The 18,576-nt window shown below is 45.2% G+C and overlaps 1 protein-coding gene across 1 annotated transcript in view; it reads left to right on the top strand.

The window, feature by feature from the left end:
* LOC132384476 (E3 ubiquitin-protein ligase MARCHF9-like) overlaps nucleotides 1-18,067 on the top strand; it is a 217,479-nt gene extending 199,412 nt beyond the window's left edge. The window contains exons 2-4 of the mRNA XM_059955628.1: nucleotides 1,860-2,015; nucleotides 9,324-9,516; nucleotides 17,529-18,067. Of these exons, the coding sequence (XP_059811611.1) occupies nucleotides 1,860-2,015; nucleotides 9,324-9,516; nucleotides 17,529-17,851 (672 nt within the window). The 3' untranslated portion in view covers nucleotides 17,852-18,067. The remainder of the gene's footprint in view (nucleotides 1-1,859; nucleotides 2,016-9,323; nucleotides 9,517-17,528) is intronic.
* Nucleotides 18,068-18,576: the final 509 nt, after the last annotated feature.

The raw sequence follows: 18,576 nt of genomic DNA, 5'->3' as shown, positions 1-18,576 counted from the left end.
TGGGACCCTGGGGACAGGTATCAAACCCAGAACTTTCTGAAGTTGAGGTGAGCACTACCCACTAAACTGTAGCTGACAGGTGATGATAGCTTGAGTGCAACTTCCTTGTATGTTTGACCTCAGTCTCTATGGATAGCTTATTCCAGCTGCTGTTTTATTCGAGACTCTGCTCCAGATCAAGAAGGAGAGGGTCTTAGAATGGAGTCTCTTTGTACTCTTATGATCTTGGAGTAAGGTAATTTGGTTTTAAATAACTGATCTGTTTATCCCATAACCAGCTCTTAGTTTTTGTTCACAGAAGTCTAAACGCAAAACTCCAGTGCAGTGCTCTGTAAAGGAAGCACCACACTGTTGCCATGGGAGTGTTGGGACATTGCAGATGGAGCGTTGCAGTGTTGAAGGGATTAGCTGTCAGATTGAGGTCCTGTCTTCTTTCAGTTGGATGTGTGAGACTAATACAGCGCTTGAAGGAAAAGCAGGGCAGTTCTTTGATGTCCTGATGGTTATAATTATCACTCGATCGAGATCACTAACCCAGCTTTCAGTTTCTCGAACAGTGTTAGTGGGATCAGCTGCACCATTTTGCATTCCATGAGCACTGGCGCTCCACTGGCTGTATGACCTGAGGGTGTGAATGATGCCTCCGAAATGCCAGACCCCAGACACTGCAGGTGACGGAGTATGTAGCAACAATCAGCTGGAGGAACTCAGACCGCCCATTTGCCCCCACGGATGCTACTCAACACACTATGTTTTGAGTCAAAATGCTGCGATAGGACTGAGAGTGGAGAGGAGGAATAGCCAGTATAAAGAGTTGGAGAGGTGAGACTCACCCAGAGGTGATTGGTAGACTGAAGAGGGGTGAAGGATAACAGGCAAATTTGGCCAGGTAGGGGGAGAGGTGAGTGAAGATGGAGACAACTAGGAGGGTGATAAGCAGGAACGTAAAGGCTACCACTGCCAGCAGCCCTTTATGGGGGTGGGGGGGGGGATTGGAGAAGGAACTCACAGTCTAGATAGGTTCAGTGGAAAGGCCAGGAACACATCAGTGCTCTCTCCATAATCACCCGCTGAACTCCAGATGTGGAGTTAGACGGGACGGTAATGTATGTTGTCCCTGATTAGCCAGGCAGCTCTCATTGTCTGGGCTGACACATGAAATGTACTTGCTTTGCGTGTGATCCCAGTGGAGGTGGGTGGGTAATGGGGAGAATAAGTCTTACCAAAAAAGATCAAGGTAAGCATGTTGCTCAGTGTGATCTCATGTGAAGAGTATTTTTTAATGTACTGTGAGAATAACAAGGCTGGAGTGATTCAGGATCCCTGTAGGGTTGTCATCTGTAATTGTGCCATCTAGAATGGATAATAATAGACTCGATGTATGTGTGGGCTGTGTTATCACAGTCGATGTGGATCAGTGTGCTCCGAGACATGTTGGAGACGACAAGAGCAGCACGGTTCAGCTCCAGCTCAGGAAACAAAAATGAAATTTGCATCCATTCAGTTCCTTGGTGTGTGTCAGTGTGCAGCACTTCTCCTTGAGTCAGAAGGTTGTCGGTTCAAGTCTCACCCCAGAGACTTGAGCTTCGTTCTGCAGGGCTGAGAGAGTGTTGTGCTGCTGGAGGGATGGAGCAGTTGTTTTTCAGTATGAGCCATTAAAGCCGTCTTTCCTTCTCAGATGGGAATTGATGCTATTTCAAATTAAGACAAGTCTTCTCCCTGATTCTCATTCAAATTGACTGGCACGTGAGCAGCGATGTATCCTCGTACTTTGCTGTGTGTGACACTGAAAGGGAGACTGGTCCCCAGAGGGGTGTGAGAGGCCTGCTGCTTATTGTGTCTTCCTTTGTTTTTTTCAGGGTGATCTGCTGAGCCCCTGTCGGTGTGATGGCTCCGTGCGTTGCACTCACCAGCCATGCCTAATCCGCTGGATCAGCGAGCGAGGCTCCTGGAGCTGCGAGCTCTGTTACTTTAAGTACCAGGTCCTGGCCATCAGCACCAAGAACCCCCTGCAGGTCAGTTGCAGATACCCACTGGTGTGCTGGAAGGAGGGCAAAAAGAAACGGAGCGGGCCATTGATGCATTTCCTGTGTGGCGGTAGTTGTCTCCAGCTTGGCCTCTCCATGACAGATCACGGCTTGAGTAGGGGCAAGAGAAACCCTCATCCCGTTAAACCTGAATGTGACCAAGAGCTGGGAGGTGGGATTAGTCTAACGTTCCTTTGTTGTGATGGTTGAATGGCCTCCTCCTGTACTGTCACCACAGCTCCTGGCAGCAGCTTCGTCTGATGGAGCTGTCCCGTGATGTTCCAGTGTCGCTCCATCCCCACCCTCCTCTCCCCTCCCCTTCCCTCCGCACGTCCCGGCAAGCAGCGTGATGGTAATGGGGTGGGGGTGGGGGGGTCAGGGTTCACCAGCACCAGTTCCTGTCAGGCAGGAGCGGACTGCAAGCTGGGGCATCTCTCAGTGAGAAAGGTAGGAACAGGGTGGTGGAGGGGGTGGGATGGGAACCCATCCCTAGCCTCCATGCCTCTTGGCTGCAGTTCTGGCAGTGGATTTGATGGGAAAACATCAAAGAAGCTATTGAAGATCTTGTTTTAACGTTGGGGAGGGGATGCCCCTAAAAAGGCAAAAGGTTGCCATGCATCGGAGTTCCAACACACCGTGCTACCCAGATACAAACCCCTCATTGCCTTGCGCAGTGCCTGAGCCACCTTGTTGCCAGCAATGCATTAATACAATGGCCCAACACTACAAGTAAGGAAATCTCTTCTCAACTCTCTCTTTCTCACTTGCATTTGGAAAATTGCTGGTGGTTGTATAACTCCGTTTCAGATCCATCAAGGAACTTATTCACAAACGATGTTTTGCTGTTAAAACTGATCTGCCAAGAATGTGCCTCACAGACTCAAGACCAGAGTCTCTTCCACCCTGCATGCACTAATGATAGCTTTCAGCTCATACCCACAGCGGGGTTTGGGGTGAATTTGGAGGATATAAGCATTCATTTCCTGAAAAATGCTTGAATATCACATGGAAGAGAGGAGGAAGGGAGTGAGTTCAGAGACAAAAACAGGAGAGAGGTGAGAGTGTGGATCCATAAAAAGGGAGAAGACTTAAGACACAGAGGGCTGAGTGTCTATTGATGCCAGCACTTCGCAGCTAGAAGGGAAACCTGCCTTGCATTGGTGACTTTGAATGCTGGCCAATACTTGCTGTTAATTAACTGCAACATATTGTACATAAAGTATCAGACAGATGAGAGGGTTCCAAGGAACAATAAGTGGTACTTACCTCAAGGTTCAAAGGTCAAGTTTAATGTCAGAGAAATGTTTGCAATACGCATTCTGAAATGCTTTTTCTTCGCAAAACATCCACGAAAACAGAGAAGTGCCCCAAAGAATGAACGACAATTAAACGCGAGAAACCCAAAGTCCCCCCCATCTCCCCCCTCCCGCGCTTAAGCGGCAGCGAGCAATGATTCCCCTCCTCCCACCGGCAAAAATAAACGCACATTAGTACAATCACCGAGCCCAAGCGTGTGCTAAGCGATAGCAAAGTACAGACCTGGCAGTTCCCCCAAATCTTCGCATTTCATCCGAATTCACCAACCCACAGGTTCTCTCTCTCTCCTGGCAAGGGAGAGGGAGGTGTCCCCCATTTTCACAGCCAGCGAGAGACATAACAACAACCCGCTGGTTTTATGATCTTAAAAGTCTGTTTTGTTGCTTTTTTCGGGCTCTCTGTGTCTGAAGGTTGCAAAGACCTCGGGTCTTCGGGCCCACAGTGAAAGATTTTCCGGCCTCCCTAACGATACACGAGTCTCCCGCCATGACACCAACCCTCGATCCGCCCGTCTCCAGAGTCCCAAGATCTTAGGCTTCCAAATACGATTGAGCTTCTCAGGCTGAACCCTTGGCATGTCGAATAATGGCCAGGCGTGGAACCCCAAGAACGGGTCCCATTCCCGCAAAGAATTGAAGCCTGTGTGTAACTCCAGGTCAGGGTCTTCAAAGGAACCCTGAAAGGAAGAAAATAAAGATATTAAAGATGGAAGTAGAGCTGTTTCTGAAGATGCAAGCAAAGGAGTCGCCGTTAGGCACCATCATCCTCCTAAGCTCTGCCTAGTCCACGGAGAACATCCAGTCATTTTATCCATCCCCAATTTTCAGCTTTGTTTTACTGACCACCTTTCTCAGAGGACCAAGCTGCCTGCTTGGTCACTCTTTGCACACTCACTGCTCGAGAGGCCCAGGTTCAACCCTGACCTGTATGGCGTGGAGTCTGCATGTGCTCACTGTGACCACAGGGGTGGGTTTCTCCCCACATCCCAGAGACCTGCTGATTGGTAGGTGAACTGGCCGCTGTGTGCAGGTGAAGGGTAGAAGCTGGAGGGAGTTGATGGGAATGTGGGGAAAATATAATTGTGATTAGTGTAGGATTATTGTGGGTGGGTGATGCAGACTCAGTGGGTCAAAGGGCCCAAGACCGTTCTGTATGACACTGTCGTGAGGCGGTTTAATTTTGGATGGTGTTGCAGTCCTGCCTGGTCCTCTGCAAAGAGGGTTGATGTACAGCACTGGGGGCAGGCAGGTGATTAGAAAGTTAGTGCCCCTCCGTAAACCCAAATTACAAAGAGACAGCCGAGAGCAGAAGGGCACCACACTGTGAGAGGGACATTAAGAAGGAGTGCTGCCCTGAGGGAGGGGCACTACAATGGATGGCTAAACTATAGGAGAGGCAGAATGACAGAGAGTGTTGGAGGCGACATTTTGGACATGGTTAATCCAAAGGCCCCATCAGCCCCCTGGGGTGTACATCCACATGACACTGTTTGAAGGAGGGCAGGAAAGTTCTTCCTGCTGACCCAGGCCAATGTTGAACTATCATCCAAAAGCAAACAGCATTCTTGTTTGAGGGAGCCTGCTCTGCGCAAATGAGCTGTGCATTTCCCTTCATTTGGAATGGCTGTGAAACATTATTGGAACATGAAAGATGCAATAGAAATGCAAGCAAAGCCCAGCCATACTTGGCAACACAGCAAATACCCATGGTTCTTTGTGTGTAGGAGTGCAGGAATTCCAAGAGAGTTGATCATATGGCTCAGATCATGGAAGCATTGTCAGCAGCTGCAATGTGAGGGGGCAGCATTCGGGATTTCTGGCTAGAGTCTTATTACCATTTACCCTGCACGCAATCCTGCACCTTCTGTGAGCATTCCTTTTCAGTGAGCACCAAGTCTGCTTCGTGCCCCCCTTCCAGCATCTGTGGACATTCACCTCAGGTGACGACCGTGTCTTTCATCGAGAGCAGAACTTCAGCCTGTGCAGATGAGGCACCACTTTCCTATTGACTGAAGAAGACGGCAGCTACAATCAGCCTTGCTCTTTAACCAGAAAATTTTACTCCAACGCTATAATGTGAAAGCCAGCAGCTGGGACCAGCTTGGTCAGCATGAGTCAAATGGGCCGAAGAACCACCTCTCTTGAACTGATTTTTGGTGATTGGAAACACCTAATTGTGTCCCAGTCAGTTAGCAGCTTCTTGTTCAGCTCCTTCCAGGAGTTCCTCATACAGCATGTATCATGGAACCTCTGGTTTTGTGGTTACTACTTGGAAGAATGATAATAAACAATCTTGAATCTTGATGGGAAGACTTTGATGCCACCCCTGGCCCACTCCCAGCTCGCCAAGCTCCTCTTAAAATTAGCCTCACCTCTTTTGGGCCTTGGATTCCCACATCTGTTCCAGTTGCTTTTATCAGCCTCTTTTGCCAGCACAAACGTGTCGTTGGGATCCTGGGGGTGCATGGTGCATTGGTACTGCGAGTACTGTTTCAGGTCACTGCACAGTAACTGACCACCAAACTGCTTGGCCAAGTTGTAAACATTCTCCACTAAAAACTGTTGCTGTGCATATAACATCGGCACTTCGAGGCTTCTGTCAAACTCATTCCACGTGGCCATCTGCTCATATTCCCAGATTTTCACTCGTACCACATTTTCCTTGCCCTGATCCTCCCACACATACTAAAAGTTTGGCCTCACGGTCCTTTCTTTGGGCCCGTTTGTGACTCCAGCTGGTTGTATTGGTAGTACTTTGGGCCTTACCTGACTTTGTTTGGTCGGCCATCTTCTACGTGGATGCCCATTTACTTCATTTATCTAGGGTCAGTTTTTAGATCTTGCTAGAGCCCAATTCTTGGGCTGTTGTGACACAGCATCTCCTTCTCTTACTCTCCTTTAAGACATCTCTCTTTGTCAAAGCTCTTGGTTGCCTGTCCTAGCACCTGCTTCATTTGATAATGCTTCTGGGAGGTTTTGATTTGCTAATAAATGGAGGCTGCTGTTTTTTGGATGAAGTCCTAAACCAAGGCCCTTTTTGTCCTCAGTTGGATGAAAAAGATCTTACAGGTACTGCTTTGAACAAGGGCAGGAGATTTCTTCCCAATATTTATCCCTCTGCCTACATCCCTGAGACCTAGCATTTCATCATTATTACATGATGTGCATAAATTGGCTGTCACATTTCCTACATTAATAAAAGTATTTCAGTGAGTGTAATGTGTTTTGGGATGACCTGTGGTTGTGAAAAACATCATATAAATTTAAATCTCTTTTTTTTCTGAGATGTCTGTGATGTACATGATCGTTGCACAGTAAGCTTGGGTCCCAATGTCCACAGGTTATCCACCTTCACAACTCATGAGTTTGCGTAGTTTCTTGTACCCCCTTTGCTCCATAAAGTACTTAATATAGCCAGTTTTGCCAAGCTGAGTGGCCCTCCCAATAAAGTTACTTCCCACACATTTCCATCTCAGCCCCCAGAGAAATGCCAGAGGAAATCAGTGCAAGTAGCTCCTTTGCTCTTTTTTGTCCTACTTCAGTGGCTTGTAAGGAGGTGCTGGCCCTTGTACTTGCTCCTGCTGCTCTGCATGCGATTTATTGTAGATCATGCATAGAATGTGCTGGTGCCAGAGGTAGCACGGCCAGAGATGTTGAATAAATAATAAGCAAAGCTCACCAATCCCTCAGACTAAGCTTGATCGATTCACGTCTAGGCTGTAATATGTCGATTAATTGTACTGCTCCACGGCTCAGTAGATGATCGGACTGGTTGGGGTCGCTACAGAAACATGGAAGACGGTGTGGGCTCCTGAACATCTATGTTGGCAAGGCTGGCACTTTGTCAGGTTAGACAGTAGGCGAGAGGGTGCAGGGGTCAGCAGGGAGTTTGATTTGGTGCTCCAGAAGCAGCCTGGATTTCTTTCCCCTTGGTTGCTACCTGGAAACAGGTGTGTAAATGTACAAGATTAGATTCAGCTTGTGGTTTTCTTACCTTCCTGATTGAATAGCCTAGTTGCTTTCCGTGTTGGCTAGGGTGAAGATCAAGGTAGCAATGAGCTGGTGGCACCCGTGCACAGTGTCAACAGTGTCTTAATATTTTGGTGATGTTTTTATTATTACTCATTTACACTGATGGTAAGGCAGGCATTAATCCCATTTCCCACTGTTCTTTGAACTGAACAGCTCTATGGCCACCTTGGGACAGTTAACAGTAAACCACATTAGTAAGTTTGAACCAGGTATAAGCAGCAGATTTCCTCTCCCATGAAGATCATGAAACCAGACAGGATTTTACAATGACCAGCAGTTTTATGCCCACCAGGAACAATGCAAGACTTCTGTTTCATTCCAATTTGAATGAACTTATTAGCTAGATTTAAATTTCACACCTGCTTGGTGACGTTTGAACTCAGGAAGTGGAGGAATTAAATGAGGAGCACATGGGGTGCACCAAAGGCTATTATTGATTCATATGATGACGGACACGGCCAAATCCATTCCCTTCATGCTGTCTCTTTTTATTTCTTCACAAGATCTAGACAAATCCAATATTTACTACACATTCACAATTCCCCCTTGAAAGCTGCCTTCTTAAACCACTGCATTCGTTGTGGCGAAGGTGCTCACACAGTGCTATAAGGTGGAACGTTTTACAACCTAGATCCAGTGATGATGAAAGAAGGGCACAGTGGAGCAGTTAGTAAAATTACTACCTCGCAGATCCCTATCTTGAACCTTGCTGCCGTGTGTGTGTGTGTGTGTGTGTGTGTACACGTTCTTCTTGTGACTGCATGGGTCTCCCTTGGGTGCTCCAGTTTCCTTCCACATCCCAAACATGTGGGAGTTGGTGGGTTCATCGTCTACTGTAAATGACCCCCTAGAGTGTAGTTAAGTAGTAAAATCTGGGCAGATGGGGAATTGATGACAATGTGGGGGAAAATATATCAGTTTGGTGTTAATGTGTGATTGTGGGCTGGAAGACCTGTTTCCACATTTCCAAAGTTTGTAACTTGGAGGGGAACCTGTGGGCTGTAGTGTTTCCACTCACCTGCTGCCCTTCGTGTGGTACGGAGGAGGGGGTTGTGGTTTGCTTTCTGAGGCCTGTGCTGCCTTGTTTCCTTTATTCCTGCACACATCTCTTAGCTTTTGCTGCCCAGCACAAAATGAGTGTGAGCCTGCGTCAGGTCAAATCCTTATAACCCCTCCAGAAGTCCATTTAGATGCAGGTCCTCCCTCTCTCCCTGACCGTACTATGCACACTCGCCCAGGGAGATGACACAGGTAGCAATTTAAGAGGCGAAAAGGCAGAATAGGCCAGCCCAGGCTAGGAAGCTGAAAGGAGTTGAAGAAAGGAGGAGCTTGGGGGAGTAGGAATGGGAACCCATTACAAACCACAGCACAATGGCTTAATCAGACTTGTCGCTGGAACTGCTGAAACCTGAGTGAAGGCCCCCTTGCTGAGACAGAGTCAAGGCAACTGTCACTCTGTACCCTCCCTGGCCTTTACCCGGAGCTGCTTTGCACTGTGATGGCTTATCCCATTACAACGCCAATTGATCTGTCATGCTAGAGTGCCTTTTTTTTAATAATCCTCAGGGCTTGTTCTTTCAGCTGTAACTTGAGCTATCTCGCGGGCCAGAGCTTTAGGTGATTCCCTGGGGTTGAGAGTCCCAAGATGTCATAATTTCATGCGCAATTGCAATGGAGTCATGTGATACTAGCAAAAGGTGCTTAGCTTTAATGTTATTCTCTCTCCCTCTCATGTTCCCAACCCCGGCCCACTCATTCTCTTGTGTTGAAATCACTCACTCACTCTTTCTTACTATCTCTCCCCATCCTCCTTGTTCATTTTCTGCTTTATTTCTACTTCCCCTGTTTCATCTTGTCTCTGGTCTGTCATGCTATTTTGCTCCCTTTCTCTTTCCACCTTGTATTCTCTCACCTTCCATCTTCTGCGCCCTTCCCCCTCCCATTCCAGTGGCAGGCAATCTCCCTCACAGTGATTGAAAAGGTGCAGATAGCCGCAATCATCCTTGGCTCCCTCTTCCTAATTGCTAGCATCTCCTGGTTAATTTGGTCCTCCCTCAGTCCGTCGGCTAAGTGGCAGAGACAGGACCTGCTCTTCCAGATCTGTTACGGGATGTATGGCTTCATGGATGTCGTCTGTATAGGTGAGCATCTCTGAATCAATGGTCAAACTGTTGATCATGCTGTGGGCAGTGTCTATGTAACAACTGAGGTTCTGATACGCCAGTTTGCACAAACTTTTAAAGATAGGATTCTAGTCTCCTAGACTAACTTGATCTATCTCAGCAACTCAGAAGTATGGAACCCCATTTCCTTTGCCTCCTCCTCTCCCCAGACTTATAAATCTCTTCTTCACCAGGTTTCAGGTTAGCTTGCTTGATCGCACTTTCACCTCTCAAGCCAGTGGGTTGTGGGTTCAAGCTCCACTCTAGGACTTTATCTAGGCTGCCTCTCCAATCACAACGTCTCAGCTTCTGTCCATTTCAGAGGGGCATTATATCCTGACATGATAACGACACACTCTTGGAAGTAGGCAGGGGATTTTTCCAATATCCTAGTGAAGGTTCATTTCTTGCAAAAACACAATAGCTGGCCATTGCTGTTTGTTTGATCTTGCTGTGCGCAAATTGCCTGCTGCATTTAGCTCCGTAACAGTGACTCAACTCTCAAAGCAATTCGTTCAATGAGATGTTTCAGAGCAAAAGTGTAATGAGGCGCTATAAAATTGCAAGCCTGCCATTTCTTGTCTGCTGCCTTGTTCCCACCTCTGGCCTGAGGGGCATACACTTGAATGGCATCAATATTTGCTAAAAAAAATCACAAATTTCTTCTTATTTGGGCCAAACCGTATTCATTTTTACTGAGCATGTGCAGAAAGGCTCCCTCTCCCTCTCAGTTGGATTGTTTCTATGGTGTGAGGCAAAACTCCCAAGATGTTCTCTATGAATTGAGTGAATTCAGTGGGCTCATTTTTTGACCCCACTGACCAATCAGCAATGTTAAACAGATACTGCAGTTAAAGTGTGCCCAAAGATATGTAGTGCTTTATTCTTATATACCCAAGAACTTACCCTGGCTCTGGCTTCTTGGAGCACCAGAATGGGCAAGTGGCTGGGGACACTGCTGCATCACTGCGCCCTGCCACTTGCCAGCTAAGACGGTGCTGAGTATACGGGTGGAACAGGTAATGCTTTGATCCAAAGGTCACAAATTCAGGAAGGGCATGTCTCAAGGGGCAGAGGAGATGGCATCCTCAGGTCACAAAACCAGAATGCTAGCGAGGCTTTGGAATAATAAACATTGCTTGTGGTAAGTCAGAGAACGCACTACATATTATTAGATATAACCTAATGCTATGGAACGCACAAATCAATAGGTATTATGATGGACTTCCCCTAACAGCAGTAAAATTACTTTTAGGGTGGCTTTCCTGTTGGTTTGCTGAGGCTATATTTAATATCACCTCTCCTTCTGAGGCACCAAAGTAGCCTGGAATTCTTAACATGGGAAAGATCCCACCAGAAGGTCCCAGACCAGGTCAATAGATGTTGGGGCAAATAACCAAAAGCTCATCCAAAGAAGTCATTTTCAGGAGCAGTTTAGGGAGGAGATTCTGGAGCTTGGGACCCAGGTAGCTGAAGGAACAGCCACCAATGCTGGAGCGACTAACTTTGGAGATCATGTGAACGCCTGGAATTCGAGGAGCACAACAATCTCAGAGAGTTTTATGGGCTGTCAACCATTTAAGGTGAAAGGGGAGGGTGAGATCATGAATGGATTTGAATTTAACCATCGACATATGAAATCAGGTTTGGCAAAAAAAAGTGCAGCCAGATCCACCCATTCTCAGCTGGGCTGACTTGCACAGTTCTTCCCAAGATCCTGAACAAGTGGTGTAAGAATTGTTGATCTCCACTGTGCATAATAGCCATGCGATGAGACAACCATTGATGTCTTACACTTAGAAAATACAAAAGGTCCCAAGGTAATCTTAAAACAGTTGGCCAAGGGTCTGGACAGAGAAATAGGTTCTGAGTAGGGAATTCCAGAACTCTGGGAGAACTCTAACCATCATCCCTTGTGCCTGAGGAAATGTTGTCAACATCTGTAAAACTGCAGCTGGTTTGCAGGGCCAAGAGCTGCCTATTGCTGGCTGGCACATGATTCTCAAAAGGTACAGCTGGCACCTCCTCCTCCAAATGGTGCCCACTTGTAGGGATGTTGAAGAAGTGCCATCTTTGCTGGTGCTCCCCTTTGATCACATCTCCAGATAGAATGTATTAATTGTGGAAGCAGGACCACTTTGTGGAGATCAGAGATTTTAAAGCTATTTTAAAAAATTTACATGTGACAGGCATTTTACACTGAGATCGCCAGTATTAATTTTCCATTTCTAATTGCCCCTAAACAAGAGTCACAGAGAGCCCAGAATAGATAGGGAGAACACTTTGCATACTTAAAAGGACACTGGTGAAGCACTTGGGTTTTCACAATCCAGTAGTGTTATGATTTATGTTACTTATTTTAGTGTATTCCTCTTTAAATTCCAGATTTGTTTAATTACTTGAATTAAATTCCCCATTCATAGTGGTGGCAAACTTGTGTCATTGGATTGGTTTCTAATTGTTAGTCTAGTAAGTTAAACCACTTCTGCCATTGGCAACCAGAACAGATGAGCGTTGGGAATATGCAAGCAAATCAATTATATGGAATCGCCTGTAGACTTTTCCCAATGGGATTCTGTTTAGCGCTTTTAATTTTTAAAAAAACTTGTTTCTAATCTTGAAGGCCAACCTCCAGTTTAAATAGCCTTAAGTTATGGCACTCTACCTGCCTGACCTTTCTCAGTGGGAGTTCTACTGTTGTACAAAATGTTTCAAATTAGTTAGGGAATTCTCTGATACTTTTCAATGAAAGCAACTAAGAATATCTGGGGGGAAAAAAAGCTAGTCAAGTTTCAAGAGCTGTCAGTCAGCACATCAAATCTCATTCCCTTGCTACTTAAACTCTTCCAGGATCATATTGTTGAATGTTCTACCATTTTTATTGAAGGGGACAGAATTTTTCAAAAGAGGAGACTAATTTCTTATAAGAAATTGTATGAATTATACTTTTTTGACCTTGTATTCACAGGAAATTACTAGCCATCCATGTTGCCCTTAAGAAAATATGCTTCCACTTCAGAGCAGTTTAAAAATCACCCTTGATGTAGAGCCTGCAGTAATATAACGCTCCATAGCAGGGGTGCATATCTGTAGGGACGTTATTGGAACTGCTACACACTTGATGTCAATGTGACAGTTTCACTATCTCTTTCATAGCAATTGTTGAAACAAAAATGTTGATTTTAAATTCTTGAGCTGGAATATTATGATTTGAACTTGTATCTGTAGAAAATTAGCCCAGTAATATGGCCATCACAGTTTTGATTTTATTAATGGATCAATACTTATGAAGTAAAACAGCTTATGCTCTTATGTTATTGTAAATGCTTTTACAAAATTCCTTCTTATCCAAAATTTGTAGACTAAATTTTCTGTTAAATTGAATGTAAGTGTTTTGGTTTCCCTAAAGGACAGGTTTGTATGCTTTGTTGCTATCACCATCCTGGCTATAGGCCAGAGCTCACATGACACTTACTTTGAAGCTGTTAACATAATAATGTTGATTCAACAATTAGTCCCCATTTAACCATCTGGGCTTTCAATAAACGGGTATTTTGGCATTTCAAGAGCACAGTATACTGGGTTGAGTCAGTGGTGAGGAAGGTAAAGGTTAGCATTTATTTCTAGAGGTCTAGATTTCAAGAGCAGGGATGTGATGCTGAGGCTTAATAAGGCACTGGTGAGGCCTCACCTTGAGTATTGTGAACAGTTTTGGGTTCCTCATCTTAGAAAAGATGTGCTGACATAGGGGAGGGTTCAGAAGAGGTTCACAAGGATGATTCCGGGAGTGAAAGGGTTATCATACGAGGAACGTTTGATGGCTCTGGGTCTGTACTCGCTAGAATTCAAAATGATGATGGGGGATCTCATTGAAACCTTTCGAATGTTGAAAGGCTTAGAGAGAGTAGCTGTGAAGAGGATGTTTCCCATGGTGGCAGAGTCTAGGACCAGAGGGCACAGCCTCAGGATAGAGGGGCATCCATTTAAAACAGATATGCTGAGAAATTTCTTTGGCCAGCAGGTGGTGAATTTGTGGAATTTATTACCACATGCAGCTGTGGAGGCCAGGTCGTTAAGTGTAGTTAAGACAGAAATCAATAGGTTCTTGATTGGCCACAGCATCAAAGGTTACGGGGAGAAAGCCGGGGTGTGGGGCTGAGGAGGGGAAAAAGGATCAGCCATGATCAAATGGCAGAGCAGGCTCGATGGGCCAAATGGCCTAATTCTACTCCTATGTCTTATGTCTCAGCTGAGCATTGAAAACCTTTAAACATTGTAAAAGCATCCCAAATTGCTCTGCAGGAGTTTTTCAAATAAAAATTAACACAGTCACGTCGGACAGACCCCAGGTAAGCATTTAAAAGATTGATCCTAAAGAAAATGAGAGAAAAGCAGAGAGCTTGAAGGGAGGGAATTTGGGACCGCCAAACCCAGACATCTGAAGGTATTACAGGGGATGATTGAGAGGCTAAAATCTCAGGGCTGGCAGGGAATGGGAGGGTGAACCCATCAAGGGATTTGAAAACAAGAATAAGAGTTGTAAAGTCGTGGCAAAAGCCAGTGAGCTCAGAGGTGGATTCAGTGTAAGACAATGAGTTCACAAAGGGTAAAATGAGGGAGGTTCAACACAAATACGTTGAAACCAGCGGGACAGATAGCAGTTTGATCAACCGATAAACTGAGGAATTATGAAGTGTAAGTGTTTCTTTTTTGGTATGGATTTGTGCTCTGAAGCTTAATCCAGTGTCAGAGTGAGGAAATGGAAGAGAAAATGGTAAAGGTAGGGCACTTCAAAAATGGGGGAAAAAACACAAACTGCTGGAAAAGCTCAGTGGGTTAAGCAGTGTCTGTGAAGGCAAAGGGGTTGTCAGCATTTCAGGTTGGGACTCTACATCTGGACTCAAAAGTGTAGAGAGCAGTTAACCACTATGAGGAGGTGAGTGGGAGGGGTGAGACAGGGGCTGGCAGGCAATAGGTGGAATTGAGTGAAGTGGGGTGGGGGAAGATGGCCAGATGGGAGGTTTGAAACAGAGGCTGGTGGGTGATGGGTGGAAACAGATAAGGATGCATCAAAAGGGAAGAGTGAGGAGGTAGAGACCGAGGCTGGAAGGTCATGTGGAACCAGGTAAGGGAGGGATGGAGCTCGATGGGGAAGAGGTAGGCCATGGAGAGGAAACCCAGGTGGATGGGTGCAGGGGTGGTGGACAGGTAGAGCCGGGGGGGGGTGGGGGGGAGAGGTATCTAGGTAATAGGGAGAAGGGAAAAGGTGAACAAAGGGAGAGAGAACCTAAGCAGGCCAGAAGTAGGAAAGGAACACTGGGAGTGAAACTGGAAAATTGGCAACATTGAATTTTTTGGGTTCTTCTAGGTTGTGTCTGGATTCTCCATGGCAGAGGAGAAAGCTGAAGATGGATAGGTCAGTGTGGGAACGAGATGGGGAGTTGAAATGAAATGTAATCAGAAGCTCAAGATAGCCGCTGTGGACAGGGTGCAGATGCTCTGCAGAACAGTTGCCAAGTCTACACTCGGCCTTGCCATTGTAGAGGGAGCTACATCAATAGACATGGTTGGAGGCTTTAAACCTGCAGACTGGAAGCTGAGACGAGGATTAGATTGTAGGACTCAGACAGGTTAACGCGAGGTTGCATGTCACATAATACAAAATGGAATTTATCTCACTCCACTGAAGCAACAGGAGGGTGATGATTTTATGACAGCTGGCGCACTTTACTGGCTTGTTAGTGCCCCTGGTGGAGGTCACCCTTGTGCTTTCCATAAATCTTGTAATAGAGAATGAAATAACTTCTTTCTGCAGGGAATAAAGAGCAGCGACTTTATTATTCACTCATCTGACAAGGCCAAGTCAAAATTGTCAGGAAGTGATAATTTATCTGTTTTCAATAGAGATCTCCTCTCTTCCCCCCCCCCCCCCCCATTTCCTCTCCTCCCACTGAAATGTTCATATCCCATACTTTGTAACTAGGCACCCGTGGGAGATGGGAGAGAGTTCTTATCTAGGTGGGAGTGATGATTAATTGAGTACGATTGAGATGTTGTTCTTATCAAGGCAGTAAAGAAAAACAAGCGATGCTTTTTCAGCTCTGAGATGCCTGGCGTCTCAGTGAAAAATGTCCTAGGATCTTTCCTGTTCCGGTCACAGACCAGACAGATCTGAAAGGGAAGTGGGTGTAAATCAGACTGTGACCTGTGTTTGTTTCCCATTTATTCAAATAATGAGAGTCACGTTTGAAAATCTGAGCCAGGATTCTACCACTCCTTTCAAGCACATGCTAAATATGAGATGCCTGTTCACTTCATCAAATTGGACACAAAGATCTGGAGCACTGCATTTATATAGCACCTCTGAAGGCCTTCACTATAAATGGGTTGCCGTGTTAAATAGACGTCCCATTTATAGTGAAATGCAATCACTTGACACAGGCTCGCCTTTATTTAACCTTACTTTAACTGCTGCAGGGCCAATTGTAACAGCCAGTTAATGGGTGCGCAGGCATAGCTCCAATATGATCTTACGGGTTGTAATTCATTGCAAATTTACCACACAGAAAGAAGCTATTCGGCCCACTGTTTCTGTGTCGATAGTGAAAAACGCTATCCAGCCTAATCCGACCTTCCAACAGTGAGTCACAGCTCTTTCAAGTGCATGTCCAAATCCTGTTTAAATGCAGAGAGCTTTTCTACCTCCACCACCCCTTTAGGCAGCAATTTTAAGATCCGTTGGTTAGAGAAATTTTACCTCATCTGCCTTCTAAACTTTTGACAATTTCAATCTATACCCCCTGGTTGTTAATAATTTAATACACCTCATTTAAGTGTCCTTCAGCACCCTTGTTTAAAGAAAACAACACACGCTAGTGTTCATATTTCACTCAAGCACTGAATTCTCAATTGCATTTCTTTGTGACTTTATAAATTCTCGTTCCCCTATACATTTTGCACTGACTATATTCCGATTCCGATTCAGATTCAGTTTATTGTCATTTAGAAACCACAAATGCAATGCAGTTAAAAAATGAGACAACGTTCCTCCAGAATGATATCACAAAAGCATATGACAAAACAGACTACACTAGAAAATCCACGTAACGTTTGGCAATCCCCAATCCAGGGTCCAGAGAGGCTGCTGCGTATTAATATCGCGCTATCGTCTTAGCGCGTTCCCCGGAAAGGAGCGCCAAATCTACCAGACAAAACAAGACCAAAAACTAAAGCTACAAGACCTGCACAAAACCACATAGTTCCAACAGTGCAAACAATAGCATAATTGATTAAAAAAAACAGGCCATGGGCACAGAAAAAATAGTCCAAAGATGTTAAAGGACTATAAGTTCAAAAGAAATCACCACACAGTTTCCACAAGTCCCCAGGGTCCTGACAGACTCGCCATCCCACGCCGATTATTCCGATCAATATTCAGGTAATTGAAATCCCCCTCTATACCTGCCCCATTGTTTAACAATTTTTCATGAAGCTGCCTACATATATACCATTCTATCCCCCTCAACTGCCTTGCAGATGTATACTGCCCTCCCAGTAGTGTGATTGACTAGTTTTTATAGTTAATTCAAACAATAAAACCTCATTTGGCGATCTTGTAACATATTATTCCTTCTACAGCTGTAAGTTTTTAAAGCCAGTATTACCACCCCCCCACTCCCCCACCCTCCTCCTTTTCATTGTCTTTACTATCCCATCTGGGTCAAGCCATCTTGTGCCAAGATGACCTTATTGATTCAGCTTAGAGAGGACGTTGAAGAAAAATAGCTAGTGGCTCAATGAAGGGTTGGTTCAATCTGTGGAATGGATCTGGATTATAGAGGAGATTAAATTTAATGATTAGGCTTATGGACAGAAGACAGAGACAGTTCCAAATTTGGCACCAAACTGCCCAAAATTATTGACAATTGCAAAATGATGATACCATGATGTGTGAGTTTTTGGGCTCATTAATCTGCATGCTCTTTTGCCAGGCCTCATCATTCACGAAGGATCGTCTGTGTACCGAATCTTTAAGCGCTGGCAGGCTGTGAATCAACAATGGAAAGTACTGAACTATGAAAAATCCAAGGACCTTGGGGAAGCCATTAGTGGGACAAGCAAGATAGGGGGAAGAAATTCACGAACGAACCACTCGTCAAACAATGACAGAAGTTCCAATCAGCGCACTGGAACCATTTTGAATCATCACTGTGGATATACCATCCTGCACATTCTCAGCTATCTGAGGCCGAGCAACCATCAGAACAGTAACAGCGCAAACAGAGAGCTGGTAATGCGGGTTACAACTGTCTGAGGCTAAACAAGAGAGACCATTCACTGAACCTCACTTAAAACAAAAAAACTGTAAAGTATGTGCAACAAAGACGAGAAGTAATGCTGGGGCTGTGAGACTCGGAAACTGAGTTAAATTCGAGGCTGAGATATGGGTCACACTGGGCCTCAATCTCCACACCTGGACTCTGCCATCTTTATTGTTTTCTAAACCATTTTTTCTATAAAATAAGGGAAATCTCTCCTGAAACAAAGTGGGGTGGGGGGTGGGAGGGGAACTGACTCTGAGAGAAATGGAATGCTAGATAGTTTGTTGAAAAACTGCCCAAAAGAAGTGAATGCAATAACAGACGTCAGTTCCAGGGTGCTGTGGGATTTTGGCAATAAGTTCTCTGTATACTTCACCCTTAAGTTAATGCATGTCACTGTTTCTCTCGCCACCTATCTCAAATTAGAAGGCATATAATTTATATGCAAATGGTGGTCTGCAAATAAATTTCTGGTTTTTTAGGAGGGTGTTTTCGGAGAGCTGTAAATATAGGTCTACGATGATTATTGGGACATCATTTATACACAGTCTCCCAAGTCGGTACTATAGATTGCGTTCTAGCGTACCTGTGGGCGTTCCTATCTTGCTCCAATAATGTCTATGATATGTAAATGAACATCCTATCTTGGTACTGTGAAGTGTATTTTAATATATACAAGAGTGGCCTAACAAGGTACCACAGAGTGCATTTAAATATA

The sequence above is a fragment of the Hypanus sabinus genome, chromosome X1 (assembly GCF_030144855.1).
Source record: "Hypanus sabinus isolate sHypSab1 chromosome X1, sHypSab1.hap1, whole genome shotgun sequence".
Lineage (NCBI taxonomy): Eukaryota > Metazoa > Chordata > Chondrichthyes > Myliobatiformes > Dasyatidae > Hypanus > Hypanus sabinus.
This window is presented reverse-complemented; position numbering and strand designations above follow the sequence as displayed.